This window comes from Dermacentor andersoni, chromosome 7 (genome assembly GCF_023375885.2).
Source record: "Dermacentor andersoni chromosome 7, qqDerAnde1_hic_scaffold, whole genome shotgun sequence".
Lineage (NCBI taxonomy): Eukaryota > Metazoa > Arthropoda > Arachnida > Ixodida > Ixodidae > Dermacentor > Dermacentor andersoni.
This window is the reverse complement of record NC_092820.1, coordinates 180223835-180246202: the sequence shown is the minus strand read 5'-3', so window position 1 is coordinate 180246202 and position 22368 is coordinate 180223835. Positions and strand designations below refer to the sequence as shown.

Genomic DNA, 22368 nt, shown 5'->3' with positions numbered 1-22368 from the left:
GTACGTGGATGCAACTAGAAGTAATTATGGCTTAAGTGGATGTAAGTGTACGTAAGTGGGCATATGTGGACTTACGTGGACGTTGTAGGGCGCTGCCTCGTGAACGCCTCGCACACTGACTTAAAAAGTTATTCGTGTTGGCGCATGCGCACCACTTTTATGCAAGAATATAAGTATGAGGCCTGCGAGCCTCCAGTGGTTGTTGTTGTGTCGCCGGAATGTGAGGTTGCGATTAGAACGTTAGAATAGCAGCTTGGGCTTGTTGGTTTTCCATCCTGCTGTTAACAGCGCAAAATGTAGACAAGAGACGAGACAAGAAGACACCACAAGCGCTGCACCACAAGCGCAGCGCTTGTGGTGTCTTCTTGTCTCGTCTCTTGTCTACATTTTGTGCCGTTAACAGCAGGATTAGAATGTGTTAGGTCAATAGTTTGTTTGGTCTGTCCTGCTTCACGCTACGGATGGCAAACAGCAAGATTTCCCCCAACGCCCTCACCTCGCCCGACATCACTACACGTGTCAACATCTCCCCGTCCATGCCTTCAATCCAATCTGCCACCGTTGAGTGCGACCTCCACGAATGGGGATGATTTGAACTAGAGTCGTAATGGAACGAAGTGTTCCTTCATTCCTTCTGTGTACTTTGTGCCAACGAGCTTTATGCAAGTATGTGATCCACGAACAGACAAAAGAACATTTTATGTACTTTGTTTAGACTTTTGGTATAGGCAAGAAAATACGTTTATGTGAAAGCAAAATTTTACAAACAGTATGCAGAAATTTTAAATTCAGCTTTTATATTGAGTATCCATGAAAGCAAGCTCTCTGAGACTGTTGGGAGCTCCACAAAATTTCCGACCCTTTAAAGGTTTTTAGATCGCAACACAAGTCAGGGCAAACTGTCGCTTGCTTGTGTACTCCACTGCAGCCCTGACAGCGCTGGCCAGTACCCAAAAGGTGGAAAGAAGTTGGTTCCACTTCTATTCAGTGAGACTTGCCGAGTAGACACCGTTTCCAGACCTGAAGGTGCAAGCACTGTTGGGGAATGCAACCGCTCATGTAGCGGCCGCGACAAGTTGAAGCCCATTGTCGGCGTCAGACGAACTGTCTCAGCTGCTAGCGATGCTCCTAATGCAGCAGACTGTGCTGCTGTGGAGCCGTGTTCGGTTAGATGGTAAGGCTGGCGTTCACGCTTCTCCCGGGCACGACGGTTCTGGAACCAGATTTTCACCTGCGCAGGGATTTAGAACGGAACGAATAATTAATCGGTTCCGGCCGATACTATAACGATAGGTCAAGAGAGTACTGTTAAAACGTAAAATAAAAACTTGCTGGTGGTTTTCTTGCGTCGCATTGTAAGACGTCACTGTCATCCGTGTTTTGACACTTGCAATATTGCTAGCCGGAGCAATAATCAGTTTACTAGACAGATTGTCAAACCGGAAGCGATAGAAAGACTTGGTCCCATGTTTGTAAGCATGCCATCAATCAAGCTAAGAGCAAAAGACCTTGATTTTCCTAGAGTACCATGACGGTTTACTTTTATTTGTAGTTTATCAATTCTTTGCGTTTTCTTGTTTCGCATACTGATAAGCTTGGTCTATACGCTGATTTCTGTGAGGTATAATGCAGTAACATGGTCACAAGTATAAACTGTTTGAAGTAGCACCTGCGTGTGTGTCTATGTATGTGACCATTTCACTGTTTTAGACGTCCTTATATAATAAAATTAAACGTACCCCCTTGGGAATGTTGGGCACTTACATAGTTGCTAGTGGAAATTGCATGAATCATGTAAGAGAAAAGAATGGGAACATAGCGCTATTTGCAACTGATGATTTATTACCATGCCAGCGGGATCAATACAAAAACTTTAACACTTCCATATATTTGCCTGAACTTCCTCCTGGTGCCTTCAAATAACTTTGTGTGACCTTGCAAGTCGATAGTTTTCAACATGACATGTCGAACACTATGCAACAATTTCCAATGATTACGCAGGTGTGCATTGACCTGCAGCCTTTGTGCGTATTGAAAAAGAATACAAGATCCTAAAAGTTTAAAGCGGTAAAGCATAATAAATAACGCCAAAAGAATGTCTGAAGCCACCGGCACAAAGAACAAACAAATTTATGTACTAGTTGACATTGGCATGGTAACTTTGTATCTGGAGCAAAATGCCACAAGCGATCGATAGAAAGAAAGAAAAAACGCTGACTAGTAGCGAGATAGGGACAACGATATCACGGCAAACTTTCTCCCCAACAGAATCAGTCAAACGGCGCCCCTCCGCTAACAGCGGCGTTTAGTTCCTCGTCCGAAGCTATACTGTGCAGCGTGTGACCCCGCATAACCGTCGAAAATTCCAATCAGGACTTGAGAGCCATATAGGTATCGAAGCATAACTCCAGTCCAACAGACGGCGGCTAGCTCTGATATCTGCCACGTGTATACCATTCTGTGACCACTGACATCAGCTACAAGCATGCACAGGACTTGCCGTAAAGCTCTGGGAGCTGGGCCAGTGCCGACATATCCTCGATACTAGTAAAAAGATGCCGCATCGATTGCGATAGCAAATTAGTGAGTTAGGATAGTAGTTTTATCGGCCATATACGCTTGTAAACATCCGCTTACTAATTAAATTAAAAAACGTAGTGTCACGCACGCACAAGCAAACATGGACACATACACTCAATGACCATGGTACCTCGCTATCAAAACGCTGGAGTGAGGAAGCGCGGCCGTAGCAGCGAGCGAATTGAATTTCGTGCTACCTTTTACTTGAACATCGAACTAAGCGGCAAAAACACAGCGCACACGAAGCTATACGCGGTCGGCGTACTCTGTCTCCATCGAAGATCACATTCAAGATAGGGCGCGTGCGAGCGCGCCTTACGCAGCAGCTGACGCAGTTGAACGCCTATCTCCCCTCCCGTCCCGCCCGGTGTCTCGCGCGACTGAACACGGCGCGCTTCCTCCCCGCTTTCCTCTCTCTCGCGCGCGAGATTGAGCCGCCATCTTCAGCTCACCTTCGCAGGGTTTCACTCGCACGCACTGCATACGGCGCGCGGCGACGATGTTATTGGCCTTGGACTTTATCAGAACATCGGCCCGACGCTACAAACGCGCCTGGAGTGTCCATATATTTGCTATCCCAATAAAGTTTAATTTGGGGCAGAGACAACGTTTGTCAATTACTTGTCACTTAAAAATGACATAAGTTAAATACCAATACATCTAGATAGTAAGGGTGAAATGGTTATAGAGGGAGAGGTACAGCGAACTTCAAAAGCTTCTGGACCACGAAAATTGGGAGGAAGATGAATATTTTTGCAACTTGCGCACGTATCAGTGTATTCGTAGTTACCCCTAATAGTACGTGCGAATGAAATAGCATTCAGCCGTTTGTTTCCTGGAAGCGCCAAGTACGTTTAACAGCCGCAATTTCAGCGCGCAAGTTATATCAAGAGCGCCCTTAAAGCTAAAAATGGGACTTCATGGGGAGCAAAGGAAAATGGAATACCATTCATAATGTCCAGTGGCAGAGCCAGAAATTTATTTCGGGGGAGGGGTGGGTTCTGCCAACATCTACAGTCCTTCCTCTCTCTCTCTCTCTCTATATATATATATATATATATATATTGTAGTGGGTAACATGCATGTGGCGCTGTGCGGACTGCCACCGCTGCGGCGCGAGACCCGAGCTCGGGCTGCTGATGCGAACAGCTAGGACTCGCGATCAAGAGCCACTTGCGATCCCGCGTACGAGCTGCAATAAACCCCCTTTCATTTGGTGGAGCTGCGGGGTAGACCTGGGAAACTGGAACTCCGAAGCCAGACGCTACCGACTGCTGCGACCATGCCTGACGAAACCACCCATGAAGATACACCACAGCCTCCGGCGGTCATCGTTTCCGGTGTGTTGCGCCAGCGTGATCCTGCCATCTTTAGCGGCACCGATGATCATGACGTGGAGGATTGGTTGTCATCTTACAAACGGGTGAGCCAGCATAACAAGTGGGACGACGTCACCAAGTTGCACAACGTGCTGTTTTACTTAACCGGCGTCGCGAACCTCTGGTTCCGAAACCACGAACACGATTTCGCAACATGGAGCACATTCAAAACAAGTTTCGCAGAAGTGTTCGGACGCCCCGCTGTGCGCAAGCTTCGCGCAGAACAACGCTTACAGGGGCGTGCGCAACATCACGGTGAAACTTTCACAAGTTACATCGAAGATGTCATTGACCTGTGTAAGCGCGTGAATCCGTCAATGTCAGAACAGGACAAGATAAAACACATTATGAAAGGCATTGATGAGGACGCCTTTCAGATGTTGTTAGCGAAGGATCCGCGTACCATGGCCGAAGTTATCAATTTGTGCCAAAGTTTTGACGAGCTACGGAAACAACGCATCTTAGCTCGGCGCCCACCGCCTACGGAAGATTCGTTAGCCGCATTAATTATTGGCGACAACCACACAACTTTGCTGACGCAAATAAAAGAATTTGTGCGCGAGGAGGTCGCACGACAGCTCTCGATTTTGCCGACCACGGAGAAGCCTTCTCAATGTTTGGTTCCAGCGCTCCGACAGATAATTCAAGAGCAAGTGACCGAAGCTCTTCCACCTCCGTGTCAGCCGGCTCCCGTGGCCGCGCCTCTGACGTATGCTGAAGCCGTTTCACGGGCGCCTCGTTTACAGGGGTTCTCTCCTCCGCCGTCAGCGCCTCGCCCACCGGTGTTCTCTCCTCCGCCATCGTCTCGCCAGCCGTGCACTGCTGTGCCGCGTTTCTACCAGAATGCCCGCCTTCGTGCATCGCACTCGCGGCCAGCGTTTCCTGGTAAACATTACGGTAACATACGCTCCAGTTGCCGGGAAGCGTGAGAAGCAGTCAGGGATCTTTGAATGCTATCGCGTTCCACCCTTTAATACAAAGCTTAAGCGCCTTCCATCTTTTTCTTCACCTCCACGCGCTCACGTCATTCGCTTGCTTTGTGGCTTCAAACATATATTCGCCGATTTGACGAGCTGGCCATATACTGTTAGATATGGGGCTGTTTCCTGAGCCTACTTCGAGTTCCCCAGACCACATCGAATCGCGCCACTGCTACGTAAGGAATGCAGAAGCATGGATGACACATTCCTGAGGCACGACAAGTGCAAACAAGTTGGCGGCCCCCACTTCGTGTGCCCCGCGGTAGCTATTCTCTGCTTGACTCTTCCAGAAAACGAGGGGATAGCCCGGCACTGTTGAAAGTAAAGTGGGTGCCAAACCAAGACGGCGGTATTGTGCCGGGACGGCCTGACGGCGGTAATGCGCCGTGACAACCGGACGGCTGTGATGTACCGGGAAGGCCCAAGCGTCCCCCTTCTTCGCCTTTGAAGAAGGCATTTGCCACCACAGCGGGGCCGTACCACCGGGAGCAGGTGAGCCCTCGGACAATGGAGCCCAATCGTCCCCCTTCTCCGCCTTTGAAGAGAGCATTGCACCACAGCAAGGCAAGACCGCGGGGAGCCGCCGGGTGTGACGTCACCGCGCGGGTGCCTACCATTGGCCGAAGGTGGCGTCATCTGAGCGGGCTCTCCCATTGGCCGAACATGACGCGACTTCCAGTCCTCGAAGGGTTTAAAAGAAGCATTCTAGAAGATTCCAGAGCATTCCCTGATTGACCTCTCTCGAACTGCTTGCGACGGGCCGTAGCGTACGAGTTGCTGCCGGCCCGTAATGACTGTACGACTGTTACTTGACTCTCATCTCTCTGTATATAATGGAAAATAAATCTCCCAAGTTTGTTTTTCATCCCGAAGTCCGTCCTTCAACCCCTACAATACGCTTGCGCGTAGAAAAACAACGTAACAACGTTTTCCTGTGAGAAGGCGATCTTCCCATCGAGTTTCGAAGGCTCCTGCACGGCCGCCATTTTATTTAGACAACAAAGTACGTAGATTGCATCGATGTTGACTTTAATGCTGTTTTCGCGAAGCAGTCTCTCTATTATTATTATTATTATTATTATTATTATTATTATTATTATTATTATTTCACAATAACCCTAATGGCCCTCTAGGGAGTGTATCACATAGGGTAAAGGTTACATCGGTAAGGCAAAGAAGAGTGTATAAATGTAAATACAACACAAAAACAAAACTGGGATAAAATGAATTACAGTGCATCAACGTGTGAATATGGCTGCTGTCAACTTAGCTGTCCATCTAGAAGTCTACGGCGAGTACCGGAACACAACCTTAGTAAAATTTTAGGGCGCTTTTACTATTATTTCTAGAGATTAGATGATTGGAAGCTTCATTTAACACACAAACACACACACACACAAACTCCAAGTTGAAACTGTCATGTCAGCCCTCACCCTGGTGTCGGTGAGTCCCAGTGCGACGGCGATGCTGTGCACCTGCGCGCCGCTCAGATAGCGAGTGACCGCAAACTGCGCCTCCAGCGCAGATACCTGGACGCTCGTGAACGGAATCCGGGGATTGCGGCCCAAGTACCGCCTCCGGGGAAACTCGCGTCGTCCTGCGTCCAGCCGGTATCATCATAAACAGCAGCCAGCCGGCATCGTCGACAACATTATCATCGTCAACAACAGGTAGAGTTTCACGCAGAAATTACTAAAGGATACTCTGTTGCTGCGGCCGAGTTCAGCTATGGCGAGAATTAGTACAACATGAATTTGTCCAATCATCGTTCTTCTGGCTTCATATATTCTGCGTTATATCTTGATGGATTTCGAACCAACCATATTTTTCTAAAGGTAGTGAAGCCATCCAGTATCTGCATATGTACATTATTATTGGGACTTCTTGCACTTATATCGCAAAGCTTACTTAAAAATGATCAATGTGCAAAGTCACAAAGTCGTTCGAAAGCACCAAGTCAAAGTTTAAGCAAATCCATGTAGTATAAGCTCTACATATATAAACCGCTAGCTATATTTGCCAGGTGACGTAGACACTAGCGCTGGAACACCGTCTAGTAATTTTTATAGGCATATTTTATGAAACAAGCAACAACCACAACAACAAAGCAATCGTCATCATCATCAGCACCGCTACCAGCAATTTCCAGTCAGACAGACGAATGTATAGGTGTTAAAGAACACTATTAAGATGGAATAGTGAATTGCGCTTACGCACTGGCAAAATGACCACTCCTACCACGAGATTTTAGTTGAAAAGTCGGTAAATACGCAAATACAAAAGGCAGAGGCCTACGCTGCCCTGAAGCCTTCGCTGCGCACTGACGTAATAGACTTTTGCAGTGCCTAAACGTGTCTAATAGTTGGTGTCTAAATTAACGTAAGTAAAGAGTAACGGAAACAGACTAACAGAAACAGACTTTGAAGGCGATGCTTTTGCAAATGTTATGCGCTCGAAGCGATTTCAGAGCCGGAAACAAGTTTATATGTAAAAAAGGACATTGCATTACATTGTAGAGCATGCAAACGCTTCACCAAGCAGGTTCTGAAAAATATTTTTGCGCTGTAAGGATCCAGCTACGAGAAATTACGTTGAAATCCGCAGCATCATGTTGACGCACCGGCGCTGAGGCTTAAAGGGAACCTGAAACGATTTTGACGATTTTCTACAAACGTACTGAGTCAGAGTAGGTCCTTCTGATCCTTATTTGACGCATCTAAGTGCTCCGCGTAAAGCGTGTAATTTATTATAAGGTTTTAAAAATGCACATCGCTGCCGATCGCAGCATACTGCACGGCGGAATTTTAAGCCACCCCTACCCATATGACGCAAATCACCCATATGACGTCAGTGGGGTGAGCTATCTGATTGGCTGACCAGGGCGCGTGATCGATAATTTTTCCAACTTTATGGTAAACAAATGATGTTCGTAATAGTTGGAATGTTAGTTAATTTGTTTTTATAAAAAGAAAGTAACATAAAGGGAATGCACAAGAACAATTTTTCAGTACGCTTAAGCACTTCCGGCACACAGCAAGTGTCGTCTGCTTGTGTTACAACGTGCTCCATCTTTGACGAGAGCTCCGCCGTCATTGTCAGTCTGTGTTTTCGCGAGCGCTATGATTAGACTTTGTTGTGTTGTGGACTGCAAACGTAACGACTGGCAATATGTCAATCTACGACATCGTGTCCCTCTGCTAAGCCAGTAGACGAGCGGACTGGCTGCAGTGCACCGGACTGCCGCTATCCGATCGACGCCAGGATTCACGCGATTGCGGCGGACACTTTACACCGGAAAATTACTAACGCAGTAGCGTTTCGCGAGTCTGGTATTAGGGTAAACGCAAGCGCAAGGGGACAGGGCCTGGCCCTGTTCCCTTGCGTGTCGCTTCATGGGATGAACAGAGGCGCAAATGGGAATGGTCTGCACGGTGCAGCCATCTGGTGGCATAGAGCTCAACCAGACACAGTAGCAGTAGCAAAATGTATTCTTTGCTGCTGGTGTGAATTTTTCGCAGCAGTGTAATCGTTAACACGTTGTTTTTGTAAATGTTTAAAATGTTTTACATTTGGTTAGAGCAATATTAGCTCTTTGGCTGGTTAAGCTCTGCGCCACGGGTGGCTGGACCGTGGAGAGCGATCAGGCAGCTCACGTACGTCTACGCTAAAGTTCCTTCATCAGCTTGAGTTTATGCCTCCACCGTTCCGTCGAAAAGTTCAGCCAGTGTGTGGTTACCGGAATACCAGACACGTTCGGTGCTGCGACAGAATGCTCGCAACGCACGCTGTTTCTATAGCTCTCGCTTGGGGTCGACGGCCAAGCGGCTATCGGAGAGGTTTCGCGCAGGCGGGGGCGGGCTCCAAAACAACCGGAAGTGGACGATGTGACGTCGCATCGTGACGCGGAACCAGTGAAGGCGGAGCTTAGCGCCGATCGCTCGGCGAACGAGTTGAGCAGGAAAAGCATGGCTAGGGAGGAGGGTAACTTGTAATCGCTTGTAGCTCCATTAATACGTAACGCTTCACTTATATTGTGGTGCGAATGTTCTACTTAAGCTGTACCCTACGCGTCTACAAAATTTGTCCGAACCGTTTCAGGGGCCCTTAAAGGTAGAGTTAAAGTGAATACTGGACTTCATTTTCTCAACCCTTTGCGACTAAATAACTTAATATTTACTACTAAAGATATTCAAAATATTAACTGGAAAATACTCAATAGTAATTACTAGAAAAAAAGCGGCTGCAGTACATGAAGAAAATAAAAACAATAACAAGGAAATATGAAAAGGATATGCGAATTGAAAAGGCACCAAAAGCAAGCAGCAAAAGAAGTTTTATACCACAGGAAAATGTTTGCAGCAGCAACTATGCAATCGGCACTTGGTTTTCTGACTGAAGATCTGAATATGTGCTGGGTGTGTCCCTCTTGCTTTCAATATCGTTTCATACGTAACGCGGTCACTTAACGTTACCAATACAACCACATTCCTTGCAACGATTTGCTAAGCGTACGTGGGCCCTGTGGATACCACCTGTTTTGTTACAACTTACGCAGGCGCCAGTTATCCCTATTGAGGCACTGTTTTCATTGAATGACTGATTCATTTATTAATTCATTTGTAGACGGCCGGTTAATGCGGGCCTTCTAGCTTTTATTATGAGCGGCGGCGATTAACTGTGGCGGCTGGACGGTAGAGCAGCATACCGTTGTTCAGACGCCGTAGCATAGAGCGTTCTTGATCCAGCCTCATGCCTGGCCCATCGTACGCTTCTTTGGCGGCCATCGCGAGCGTTTGAGAGAGAAGTCGTTCTCTATGAAGAAGGGACAGGTTGGCACTGTCTTCCGCAGCCAGGGGAGCACGGCTCACGATGTTAGCGCCGCTACAAAAGCAGACAGAACTCCCAGAAAAAAAAAGAAAGACACCGAGTACACTGGAACGAGTAGTCTGCACTAAAGACAAAAGCGAACAGTTCAAATATGTCCTTACAAATATGTATGATCGAATATGAGCGAAGAGAAACTATATGGCTATTTAGAATGTGGTGTGAGGCCCAACAGACTACTTACAGTAGATAAATCAAGTATTTACATTATGTGAAGTCTCGTCTTTTGCTTGCGGTAACTTCCCAAAATCATGAATCACCAACTGGCCTAAACCCACACTCTGATGTGTTACAGTATGTACATTCAAGGGCGGGAGGCAAGGTAATGGCATTGAGACTGTCCGGTGTGCGGGGCTTGTTTCGGGAGGGTGACACTGGCTGTTGCGTGCGGGTCGAGGTCGTGGTACTACAACCATTTGGCACGGCCCATTGTCAGGAAGAGGGGAACGGTTCGAGTATCTGCATAAAAGCAGTGCAGTTGTAACAGCGCGACAGAAACCTCGAGAGAAGCTGCGCAGGCGCCTGTGCAGCCTTTGTGCGCGTATCAGGCGCGTCTAGAACTGGCATCACTGGGGTGGTAGGTGCAGGAGCGTGGGTGGCGGTAAGACGCACGAGTGTTGTGCGCTGCGACAGGCGAAAGGCAGTCTGCGCGGGGCTCGCGCCATCAACACAGCACTCTTGCTAGTGGCGTTCTTCAACATATCCCAACGTGCACGTGGCTGCACAGTTCACCCTGTCAAATTCAGTGCGAGAAGGACATTTGTTCCGTAGTGCCGTTGAAGCCTGTGTTGAAAATGGGGTCCCGTCTGCTGACGCGAGACGCATCTACTCAATGGACGCCTGCAGCATGAGAAAAGTTAAAGGGCGGTTGTGTTGAGGGTTGTGAGGTAAAATTTCGGCGCCGGAGAGTCGTGTGCCATGTTGGCCAAGGGTGGCGCTTGCGACGTAGCGTCGACGCCGTTGCAACCGGCACACATGCGGTTTGCTTTCTCGCTCGGTTAGTGGTCTCGTGCGCCGAGGGCTGGTGAGAATGCAAGGTGGGGCCCGAAGGAGGTGTGCTCCAATCTGCAGAAGTTGACGACGCGCGTCAGGTCTTGGATCCAGGTTGAGAGGCTGCCGCAGGAAAGCGAGTGTGCAAAGCGGCATGCAGATTGTCCGTCTGTGTGGTCGGCGTGGCATATATGGGTGGTGTTGGCATATGCGAGCGTTGCTCCGCGGTAGCAGAATCGCTGGTTTCATGCGACACGTCAGATGGCGGCGATTTGCTCCTTCTGCTAGCTGCGGAGGTCTTGGAAAACGCGCACAACGTCATACGGCGCTTGTACGTGGATTCGCCATGCGCCAGAATCATCAAGCTAACCTGTGGCTCGTGGTGCTTAGATGGCATGGTTAGAGATCAGACGTGCGCCGGTGCACGCTCCGATTGTAGAGGACCATGCACCTCAACAAAACCGCTGGTGTCGTAGAGCTGCTTCAGGAGTCCGGCTCGTCGAAGTTGTTCAAAACGTTCCGCTTCGGGCCGTCATAAGCTGTGGCGCTCAGCGAGGGGAAGGGCAGGTCCATAGCTACATCAAGCGGCAGCGCATACGCAAGCACCTCAAACTTGAACGGGAATGAGGTGAGCCATGGCAGCCTCCAGCTTGACGAACCAGCCGACCGCATCCTCAGGATAGAACGGGGGAAGCGGTGGAAGCCTTCCATAGCCGCGTTGTCAGGAGGAAGGCGAATCAGTCCGCAGGTCACCAAGTGTGGGCGGCTGGTTGATGCAGGCCGTCTACCATATATTGTGAGCGACGCCGATTAACTGTAGTTGCTGGCCGGTGGAGCAGCATGTCATTGTTCGGGCCCTGTAGATGATGATGATTACGCTTTATTTAATGGTACAAACCCACTGTAGGGGATAGGCTTGGAACTGGATGGTAATATGCTTAACAAAATTAAATTAAATCAACAAGGGAAAAGAAATGAATTGAAGGTTAGAAAGAAAACGATAATAAATGAAATAAAATAGTGTATAATGAGGTAGTCAGCCCTGGATAGAAAGGAACAGTGATATGCACTTATTACAAATATCTAAAGTAAAGGGTACACGTAAAGAATAAATAAGTTAACTTTTAAATAAGCATATGAATAACTACTCTGCATTAGTGTTCTTGCTGTTTGAATTTTCTCCATTGATAATTTGTGAAGGAGAAATAAATCAAAGAAAATGGGAAATACTAATAAGACAATCTTTTTGTTGTATTCATATGGGAGGTTGTGGCCAAGTGCTGCACCAGGGTGGCCAATCCTGCTCTGGTGAGGGAGTGCGTTACCGGTTCTGGTCACCGGGATCAGGCCACACTCCAGGCCTGTTTATGCAATTTTCTCAACACGCGGATTTTTTTTTTTAATCCGATGGAAAATTGCGCGGAACCGGAATTTGAACCACGGTCCTCTTGCAGCGAGGCGGATGTTCTACCTATACGCCACCGCTGCACTGCACCGGTTAGGTGGGCGGATGAGATTAAGAAGTTTGCAGGGACGACATGGCCACAATTAGTACATGACCGGGGTAGTTGGAGAAGTATGGGAGAGGCCTGTGCCCTGCAGTGGGCGTAACCAGGCTGATGATGACGATGATGAATCTTTTTGTGTCACAGAGGTAAATTCGATTACCTTATCGTCTTATCCTGAGCGGTGACGTTGATCTTAACCCCGGCCCCAGGAGACCGGCGTCAAAAACTGGCAAACCTGACGAATCCCAATAAAGCGTTTTAACGCCCTTGAGACGTCGGCCTAGCTGGCAATGTCTAGTTGTGATAACCCTTCTCTTGTGAAGGTTGTTTCCGATTTAGTTGCTTGTCAGAAAAATACGTGGCAAGACATATCTGAAATCAAAAAATGCTGTGAATACGCGTTTCGATGGCTTGGAATTGCGTCTGGCTGCTTTCGAAACCTCATGTTCGAAGGCAAGGTCTGATCAAGACTCTGATCAGCTTCGTTCTGAGGCGGCTTGCCTAAAGCTCACTTTACCGAACTAACGGCCAAATATGACGATCTTGAAAACCGTTCACGAAGCGATAACATAATCTTTCATTTCAATGACGCTGAAAAACGTTTATAAGCTGAAAAATTCCGGCATGAAACTTTGCGAAGATTTTTCGTCCAGAGTGCGTGCAGTACGTAAAAAGCTATGGGACGCTTCGGTTGAGCAGAGGAATAACGGCACGGTTAAAATGAGGTTCGAGCATTTATTTATAGATATCGTTCGTTACAACTGGGACGCTGCATCAAATAGATTAGTAATAGCTTATGATTTTGATTCCAGCGTAAGATTTCTAAATGTTTCATCATCCCTAGTTTGACAATCCCATCACTCTGCCACAGATCTTGTGCTTTTAAATGTTAATGCCAGAAGCATAACTAACAAATTTCCACAGTTTATTTCGCTAGTTTCTTCATGTTCTCCTCATGTTATATGCATCACAGAAACATGGCTTCATGAAGATATTCACGACAGAATTCACGCCTCCTGGTAACATTGCTGTCCGGCATGACCGCCAGAATAAGAAAAGCGGTTTTACGTTCAGATTTTAACTTTAAGGTTCTACCACGTCCTCCAATGTAGAATCAGCTTGGTGCAAGTTCCTAGTGCATAAGCATAATTTAACAATTTGTGGTCTTCATCGCCTCCCTGATAGCGCTAGTGACTTGTTCGATAATATTTCGCATTTTATACATGACCATAGCCTCGCCAGTTCTAACTTAATCGTTCTTGGTGACTTTAACGCTCCCGGCATCCACTGGCATTTCCTTGCATATTGCACAACTAGTGCCTCTATTTGTAGAGACCCAATTACGTTTTCTTTGTCCCATAACCTGATACAATTAGTTGATAAGAATACGCAGCAGAACTCCATACTTAGTGTTTATCAGTGACCGTCTTGCTCATTTAGGTTGTAACTATGATATCCTGGAAGGAATCTCGGATCATAACGTAGTACTTGTACACATTAACTGTCCTATCCCACATGAACGCTTTAGCTATTCCACATTTCATGATTTTGACAAGGCTGACGAGACGTTTATCACCGATACTCTGGCAGATAACTTTGGCCATTTTTAACGCGACAGCGTTAAGGAGCTCGTGTCGCAGAAAAGCCGGTGTCGGCGGCGTTGGCCGTGAGCGAGAAATCCCGGAAGGCAATTCATAAATAAAAACAACTTGCAAGATGGGCTGGGTGGGAATCGAACCAGGATCTCCGGAATGTGAGACGGAGACGCTATCACTCAGCCATGCGTTCGATGGTTGAAAGCGAGACAAAAGCGCCTCTAGTGAATGCGGTGTTGCCTTAGAAACGAGCCGTAGAAAGTTATACTGCGGTGTATATCGGTAATTATGAGCATGTAAATTACAGAAGTCGCAGTTAAAGGAGTAGCGAATTACGTTTCCGCTACATTTCTTCTGCGCTTGGCGCACACGCAGAGCCATCTTGAGGCAAACACAGAAGACGCCCTCCTCACAATGTACGGCGCTGCGCCGACAGGTGGCGCGCCACTCACCCGCTTCTCCCCTTCGTCTCGTCAAGAGCATGCCGAGCGAATGAGTGGGCGGTGCGCGATAACGCTATCGCGTTCCACTCTTGAAGGCGAAGCTTAAGCGTCCTCCAATTTTTTTTTTGTCACTCAGTACTGAATGTCATGTTGACAGTCCTGTTGATTGTTTTGAGTCGTTAGTAAAATATTGCGTCAATACCTACGTTCCATTAAAAACAAAGATAAATAATAAACTTGGATTAACCTGGATACCTTTCCCCTGTCACGCCGTGTATGTAGAATACGTAAATCAAAGCATTCTAATCCTACGCTTCGCGTTCTTTTGAAAAAGCCAAGGAGGAACTTCGAACTCGTAATAAAAATGCTAAATATTTCTATTTGTCAAACTCCCTATACTACTTAAATCAAATCCTCGCAGGTTCTGGACATCAATCTTACCTAGTGCAGCGTAAAGTACCTCTTTCAAGGTTAACGACGCTATTACTAACGACCCCACAGTAGTTTCGAATGCTTTCAACTCGTACTTCCAATCTGTTTTCATCCTCAATAACCATGCAGTTTCAAAGTTTAGTTACGATGCACAAACCAATAAATTAGGCGATATCGTAATAAGTTCTGAAGGAGTCTTAAACCTAACCTTGAATCCCGACATTAAAAAGTGTACCGGTTCAGATAGTATCCCGAATTCTTTCCTTGTAAGATACTCCCTATGGACAGCTCAGTACCTTACTGTAATTTTCCATAAATCCTTAGACTCTGGTGAAGCGCCAACTAAACGGAAAACAGCTAAAGTCGAGCCTTTGCATAAATCAGGTCATAAATAACTCTCTAACTACAGGCCGATATCTCTCACACCCCAGTCATGCAAGATGTCAGAGCGCATTATTCATAAACAATATGAAACGGGCAGAGATATAAGGTTAAATGGGACCGCGTTTACTCTGCAGAAGATATGGCCGGTATAACCACCATGGCCGAACGTCAGGTTAGCCCCACTACGTCGTCTCTTTCGTCTTGTTGGTGATCGTCGTCTTTGTCTCTCTCGTGGCACCGTGACAATATAACCGAATTCCTTAACTGTAATGGCATTTTAACATCTGGCCAGCATGGTTTCCGTCGTGGTTACATCACTGTAACGCAATTAGTTGATTTTGTTCATCATATAGTTTCTAGCCTAGACATAGGTAATCAAGTGGATGCCATCCTTATTGACTTCTTGAAAGCTTTTGACTGTGATTCGTTCTAAACTACTAGTCAAATTAAACGCCATATACAATAATCCCTGTCTTGTTTCTTGGATAGCCAGTTTTCTTCGTTATCTCTCATAATCAGTTTTATTTATCTCAGTGAACTCAACTCCTGTCGACGTTACGTCAGGCGCCCCTCAGGAATTCGTATTAGACCCTTTATTATTTCTAATATACATCAATGATTTACCTCGTAGCACCTCAACTAAAATCAGACTTTATGCAGATGACTGCGTATTATACGAATCTCAACTTCATTGATGACCTCGACCGTCTTGCCGACCCTTATGTCTTTCTGCGCTTGCTACAAAATACGGCAAATGAACATCAACTGTCGTAAAACAGTCGTCATGTCATTTGCGAATAGACAGAACGCCCTCTCGTTCGATTATTCTCTGGATGGTATTCAACTTAAAATGGTGTCTCAGTATAGATACTTAGGTGCCATTCTAACAGAACATCTTTCATGGTCTAAACATATTGAATATGTAAACGAGGAAGCCCTAAAAAAATTATGTTATTTGCGCTGCACTTTAGCTAGACCCCCCAGCGATACTAAACTGCTATTTATGAAACGTTAATTCGCCGTGTTCTAGAATATGCATCTGTCATTTGGTTCCCCTGCAAACAATGCGAAATAAGTTCGCTCAATAAAGTTCAACGAAAATCTATCCGTTTCATTTGCCAAAATTACAGCTGCACTTTCTCACCAACACAGGCCCAACAATCTTTGAATATTGAGCCATTACTTTCACATTATCACATTTAAGTATTAAATCTTTTATATGCAATTAATAACTCCACCTCTAGCCTTTCTGATTGTAACTATATCACACTTAATATCACAAGTTGTACCCATAGCTCCCGCGGATTGAGCACAACAGCTATTAATGCCCGTACTAACACATTTAAGTACAGTTTTTTTCCACTTACAATAGAGCTTTTGAATTCTCTACCCGGTAACATTCGTTCACTATCACTAAAATATTTTATAGCTACCACTGGTAAGCACTTCGCTAACATGTAAAGGGCTTCTTTTTCGTCATTCATCTTTGTGTATATGTGTGTTTTTAATGTGTAATGTATAGTAATGTATAATGTTCCCACTCCTGCTATAGCCCTATATTGGGCTCCAGTACACGTAAATAAATAAATAAATTGTAGTGGGTAACATGCATGTGGCGCTGCGCGGACTGCCACCGCTGCGGCGCGAGACCCGAGTTCGGGCTGCTGATGCGAACAGCTAGGACTCGCGATCAAGAGCCACTTGCGATCCCGCGTATGAGCTGCAATAAACCCCCTTTCATTTGGTGGAGCTTCGGGGTAGACCTCGGAAACTGGTGCTCCGAAGCCGGACGCTACCGACTGCTGCGACCATGCCTGACAAAACCACCCAGGAAGATGCACCACAGCCTCCGGCGGTCATCGTTTCCGGTGTGTTGCGCCAGCGTGATCCTGCCATCTTTAGCGGGACCGATGATCATGACGTGGAGGATTGGTTGTCATCTTACGAACGGGTGAGCCAGCATAACAAGTGGGACGACGTCACCAAGTTGCACAACGTGCTGTTTTACTTAACCGGCGTCGCGAACCTCTGCTTCCGAAACCACGAACACGATTTCGCAACATGGAGCACATTCAAAACAAGTTTCGCAGAAGTGTTCGGACGCCCCGCTGTGCGCAAGCTTCGCGCAGAACAACGCTTACAGGGGCGTGCGCAACATCACGGTGAGACTTTCACAAGTTACATCGAAGATGTCATTGACCTGTGTAAGCGCGTGAATCCGTCAATGTCAGAACAGGACAAGATAAAACACGTTATGAAAGGCATTGATGAGGACGCCTTTCAGATGTTGTTAGCGAAGGATCCGCGTACCGTGGCCGAAGTTATCAATTTGTGCCAAAGTTTTGACGAGCTACGGAAACAACGCATCTTAGCTCGGCGCCCACCGCCCACGGAAGATTCGTGAGCCGCATAAATTATTGGCGACAACCACACAACTTTGCTGACGCAAATAAAAGAATTTGTGCGCGAGGAGGTCGCACGAGAGCTCTCGATTTTGCCGACCACGGAGAAGCCTTCTCAATGTTTGGCTCCAGCGCTCCGACAGATAATTCAAGAGCAAGCGACCGAAGCTCTTCCACCTCCGTGTCAGCCGGCTCCCGTGGCCGCGCCTCTGACGTATGCTGAAGCCGTTGCACGGGCGCCTCGTCTACAGGGGTTCTCTCCTCCGCCTTCAGCGCCTCGCCCGCCGGTGTTCTCTATTCCGCCTTCGCCTAGCCAGCCGGCGGATCCCTTTTTCAGTGCACAGCAGCAGGGTCCAAATCCTTGGCGCACTGCTGACAACCGCCCAATATGCTATGCCTGCGGTACCCCGGGTCATGTAGTGCGCTTCTGCCGCCGGCGCTTGCCGGCCTTCGTGGGCACCCCGCGACGACCCAGCTCCGACTTCCGACCTTTCCGTATGCCTTCACGACCACCACCGGAAGTCTACGCTGCTGATGACATACCGGCACCGCAGTCACAGCTCTACGGCACTCGTCGCTCGCCTTCCCCTCGTCGGCGCTCACTCTCACCCATGCGTCGTAGACCCAGTGCCAGTACTACTGAGGCGGAAAACTGATTTCCGCAGTTCCTGAGGCACGAACTGAGTCATCGTCGGAACATCAAAGTCCTCGTTTTTCCCCCGCTAACGTTATTGAAGTGTCCGTTGATGGCATCAAATCCCTTGCGCTCGTCGATACAGGTGCTGCTGTATCCATGATTAGCGAGAAGCTTTGTCGTGCATTGCGGAAAGTGACCATGAAGCCTTCGGTTCCATTGCTTAGAACAGCCAGTGCGCAACAAGTACAGCCAGTCGCTATGTGCACCGCCAGGGTGCTGATTCGAGACATTTTGTATTCGATTGATTTCTTTGTGTTTTGTTGCTCCCACGATGTCATTATCGGTTGGGATTTTCTGTCGCGCCATCATGCCGTCATTGACTGTGCACGCGCTGAGGTTCTGTTCTCCGTTCTGTGCGATTTGCCATCTCACGACTTTCAAGTTCAGGGTCTTAGCAGGATCTGTGTAGCTTCAGATACTGACCTTCCTCCTCACAGTGCTGTATTTGTCCCTCTTTCCTGCGCATCGCTTGCCGAAGCGACAGTCATGTTTACACCCGCTGTCGTCTTCATTCGCCGCCAGCCTATATTGTTGCATTTCGCCCTACTCACGGTTCACCATGGTGCTGCAGAAATACTGATTTCAAACCCAAATTCGTACACTTTGGCTTTGCACTGTGGCGAGACTATTGGTACCGTCGAGCCTGTGGACGCTGACGCTGTTGTGCATTTCCCTATGGCCGACGACGTAGATACTGCCAACGTAACAGCACTGACACCCCATGTGCCATCTAACCGAGTACCACCGGATGTTTTTTGTCGCTCCATTGCCGATGACTACACTGAAAGAGCTCCGAAGTTTTATCGGCCTTTGCTCTTATTTTCGACGCTTTGTGCGCAATTTTGCCTGCATCATCGCTCCCCTGACGAAGCTCCTGGCTGGCCCAGGTGACCTTCGCGACTGGACTCCGGCATGTGACCAAGCCTTCACCACTTTGCGTCGTCTGCTTACCTCACCGCCTGTTCTACGCCACTATGACCCGACTGCACCGACCGAAGTTCATACGGACGCCAGTGGCGTTGGTCTTGGAGCCGTCCTTGCGCAACGCAAGCCTGGCTTTCCGGAATATGTGGTTGCATATGCGAGTCGTGCCCTTACGAAGGCAGAAACCAACTATTGTCACGTGGTGGTGACGTTCAAGAACACAGTAGCAATACTGTGAAGAACAAACCTAACTTTTATTGGGCGAACCTGTGCCCACAAAAACAGGCTACACTTATAGCACAACGATAGCGGCGAACACTGTCGGCGATCGTCGAAAATCTGATCAGCGGGTCAAGCGCGTCGGCTTTTATAGAGCAGTCATCGAATGTTCCAGACTAACCGTTGGGACCAGCATGCCTTCCACAAAGTTCTACAACATTCGAGTCACGCGATGAAATCAGATAACACAAGGTTCGGCGACAACAGACAGCCGGGTAGAAGCATCGATAACTTTCCAGAAACGTCGGATACATGCATGGCTTCTATTATCAAGCGCGTCATTACCCGTCATTACCATTACAAGCACGTGGCTCGGTTACCCGAGCCACGTGCTTGTGTCAGTCGCAGAAGGACTGCTTAAGAAGGCGCAGCAAAGCAGTTCGGAGCAGGTGAACGTGTCGAGCACTGACATGAACAAAAGAAAGGTTGCCGTCATCCCCTACATACACGGGTTCTCCCATAGAATAAAGAAGATTGCTGGAAGGAGCGGCATCAACGTTGTCTTTTCGGCACCTAATAAATTGGTCAGCCTCTGTAAAAACACAAGGCCAGAAAGAATCCCACGTAGCGCATGCGACAAAGAACATAAAAACAAATTCGTTGATTGCATCGCCGGTGTGGTATACCGTATTCCTCTCGGGTGTGGACAATCCTACATCGGTCAAACAGGCAGATGCATAAATGACAGGCTACGAGAACACAGTAACAAAGTTAACAACGAGGCCGCTGAAGGCTTTCTTGCCATCCATTGCCAGAGAAGCAAGTGCAAACCAAGATTTAAAGAAACAGTCATCATGAGTAGAAGCAGGTGTGAAATGATGCGCTTGATAATAGAAGCCAGACACATATCAACATTCGGCGACGCATGCGTCAGTAAACCTTGCATTTCATTATCTTCAAAAGAGCTGAATTATCTTTGTTCGCGTTGAACGTGTACATGTCTGAATATGTGAGTCAAGAAACTGCCTACGTGTGGTTCCCAGTTTATATTTTTTTGTTTATTTTTCCAAAGATGTTACACGTGCTGTGTGACGGGTCGAGGGTGTATATTGACACGTGTATATTGACACAGGTTCGCCCAATAAAAGTTAGTTTTGTGTTCCACAGTATTGCTACTGTGTTCTTTGACGTCACGACCACGTGACAATATATAGCGACGAGAACGAGAAATAAATCTGTTGTTGAAAGTAGCGCTGTGTGTGTCAGATGTGCCTTCTGTTGTCCGTGTCAAGCTTGCGCTATAACAAAATAAGATATGCCGTACCAACAAGCCCCTATTGCTATCCTCATCGACCATTTGCGATCAATTTGGAGTTTATGAGCACAAACTCATTCTCGCTTGAGGAATCGTCGTGCTTTATTGAACAAACTTCGCGTCGCCGCGCATCACTACGACAGCGCGCCGGCGCGCGGAGCCAGCATATGTAATTTATGCAGTGGCGTAGCAACAGGGGGGGCCGGGGGGCCGTGGGCCCCGGGTGCAAGGGGCCAGTGGGGGGGGTGTCATACGCCTGAAGACACCCCTCTTTCTGCCGGCTTGACTGGGCGCAAATGGCAAAGAATGCTCCAGTATCCAGTAGCCCGAGCTCATGTACCCGACGCGTTGAGCCGCAGAATTGTCGGCTGCAGCTCTATCAACACCCCACGAAATAATTGCACGAATGTGCGGGCTAAAAAATTCCATTCGCAAAATGGTCGCTAAACTACTCGCCTTAGCGGAACGTTTGATGTGGGGGGCGCTCGTGCCGTGCGTTCATGCTGGGAGCAGGCGTCGCTAAACATACAGTGAGGCGTTATAAGGCATTGAGGCTCTTGGGTCCCTCTTCCGTTCAGAACGCGCAGCGAAGACGAAGAAGGGCAGTAGAAAGAGGGCGTTCAACCAGCGCGCCCGGCGCTCGCGTTTACGGCGAAGCGTTCGTTGAGAGTGACGTTGCATAAGTGCGGCCGTCAAAAGTCGCGAATGGGATTCTCTGCATCGTCTTCAAACTCGGTGCGGCCGATGAGTTTGGCGGCGTATGACTCGACAGGCTGTATATAGTCGCGGGCGCCGCGATGTTCAACTAGCCTTTCACTTCCCCTCTCGCGCTCGCTCCGAGAAGCCGCTGTGAAACCTGCCGTTATCTTTCACGCTTTCCTTCCTACCCTCGAAAGTTTCAGAAAACTTGTTGTTTGACTTCATGTCACAAGTACAGTGTCTGTGTCAGCTGCACAGAATTTTACAAAAAACAAAAAAACGTGAATATTGTAAGGATATTTCCCGATACTCTATGAAGTTATGTGTCTTTGTGATTACTAGGAACTCGGTAGCGCGAAAAATGTGGCAGATAAGTAATAACCATATCCTTAATAATTCCTTAATTAGTACTTTTAGAGGAAGCACTTCAATTCCAAGAATTGAGGACTCAGTCATATTATTAACTCAACAAAAATTTCTTAAAATAGTTTTGGGTGCTACGACCTACAGTACTTTGGCACGGCGGGCGGCGCCCAGTATGGCAGTAGCGAAAGAAATATGAAATGGTGGACCAGTGGCGTTGATCCCTCAACCCTCTCCATTGCGAGTGCAGACGAACAGGTTTCGCTGGCACGGGCTTCATGGTGACGCCAAGAATCGACGCGAAGCGTGCTCTATTCTTTTCCCAATCTTTTGGTGGTACCGCAGCTCGGATAATCACGTTTGTCCGCATGGCAGCAAATAAAAACAAGGCTTTATTGATCAGATTGAAGAGAACTCGTAATTGTCATAGCATTGGCGCCCGCGCAGCAGGGAGGCAGGTGGCGTTTTCCGTTTTTCTAATATGGTGGGGAGATCAGCGTCACTGACACTCAATTTTCGTTTTCGTTCAGGGCTGCCCACAGCCAGAATACTGCGGGCCATAGTACCTACGACG

The 22368-nt window shown here is 47.7% G+C and overlaps 1 protein-coding gene across 3 annotated transcripts in view; it reads right to left on the bottom strand.

Moving 5' to 3' along the window:
• Positions 1 to 774: 774 nt before the first annotated feature.
• Positions 775 to 22368, bottom strand: part of LOC126532273 (uncharacterized) — a 210396-nt gene continuing 188802 nt past the window's right edge. For 2 of the 3 annotated variants that reach the window (XM_072289139.1, XM_072289140.1), the window contains exons 2-3: positions 6373 to 6536; positions 775 to 1231 (exon numbers count right to left, since the gene is read on the bottom strand). In XM_072289139.1, coding sequence (XP_072145240.1) covers positions 890 to 1231; positions 6373 to 6536 — 506 coding nt within the window. In that variant the 3' untranslated portion in view covers positions 775 to 889. Of the gene's footprint in view, positions 1232 to 6372; positions 6537 to 9644; positions 10566 to 22368 lie in introns of those variants that run through there. The other variant, XM_055071570.1, reaches the window with a different exon arrangement.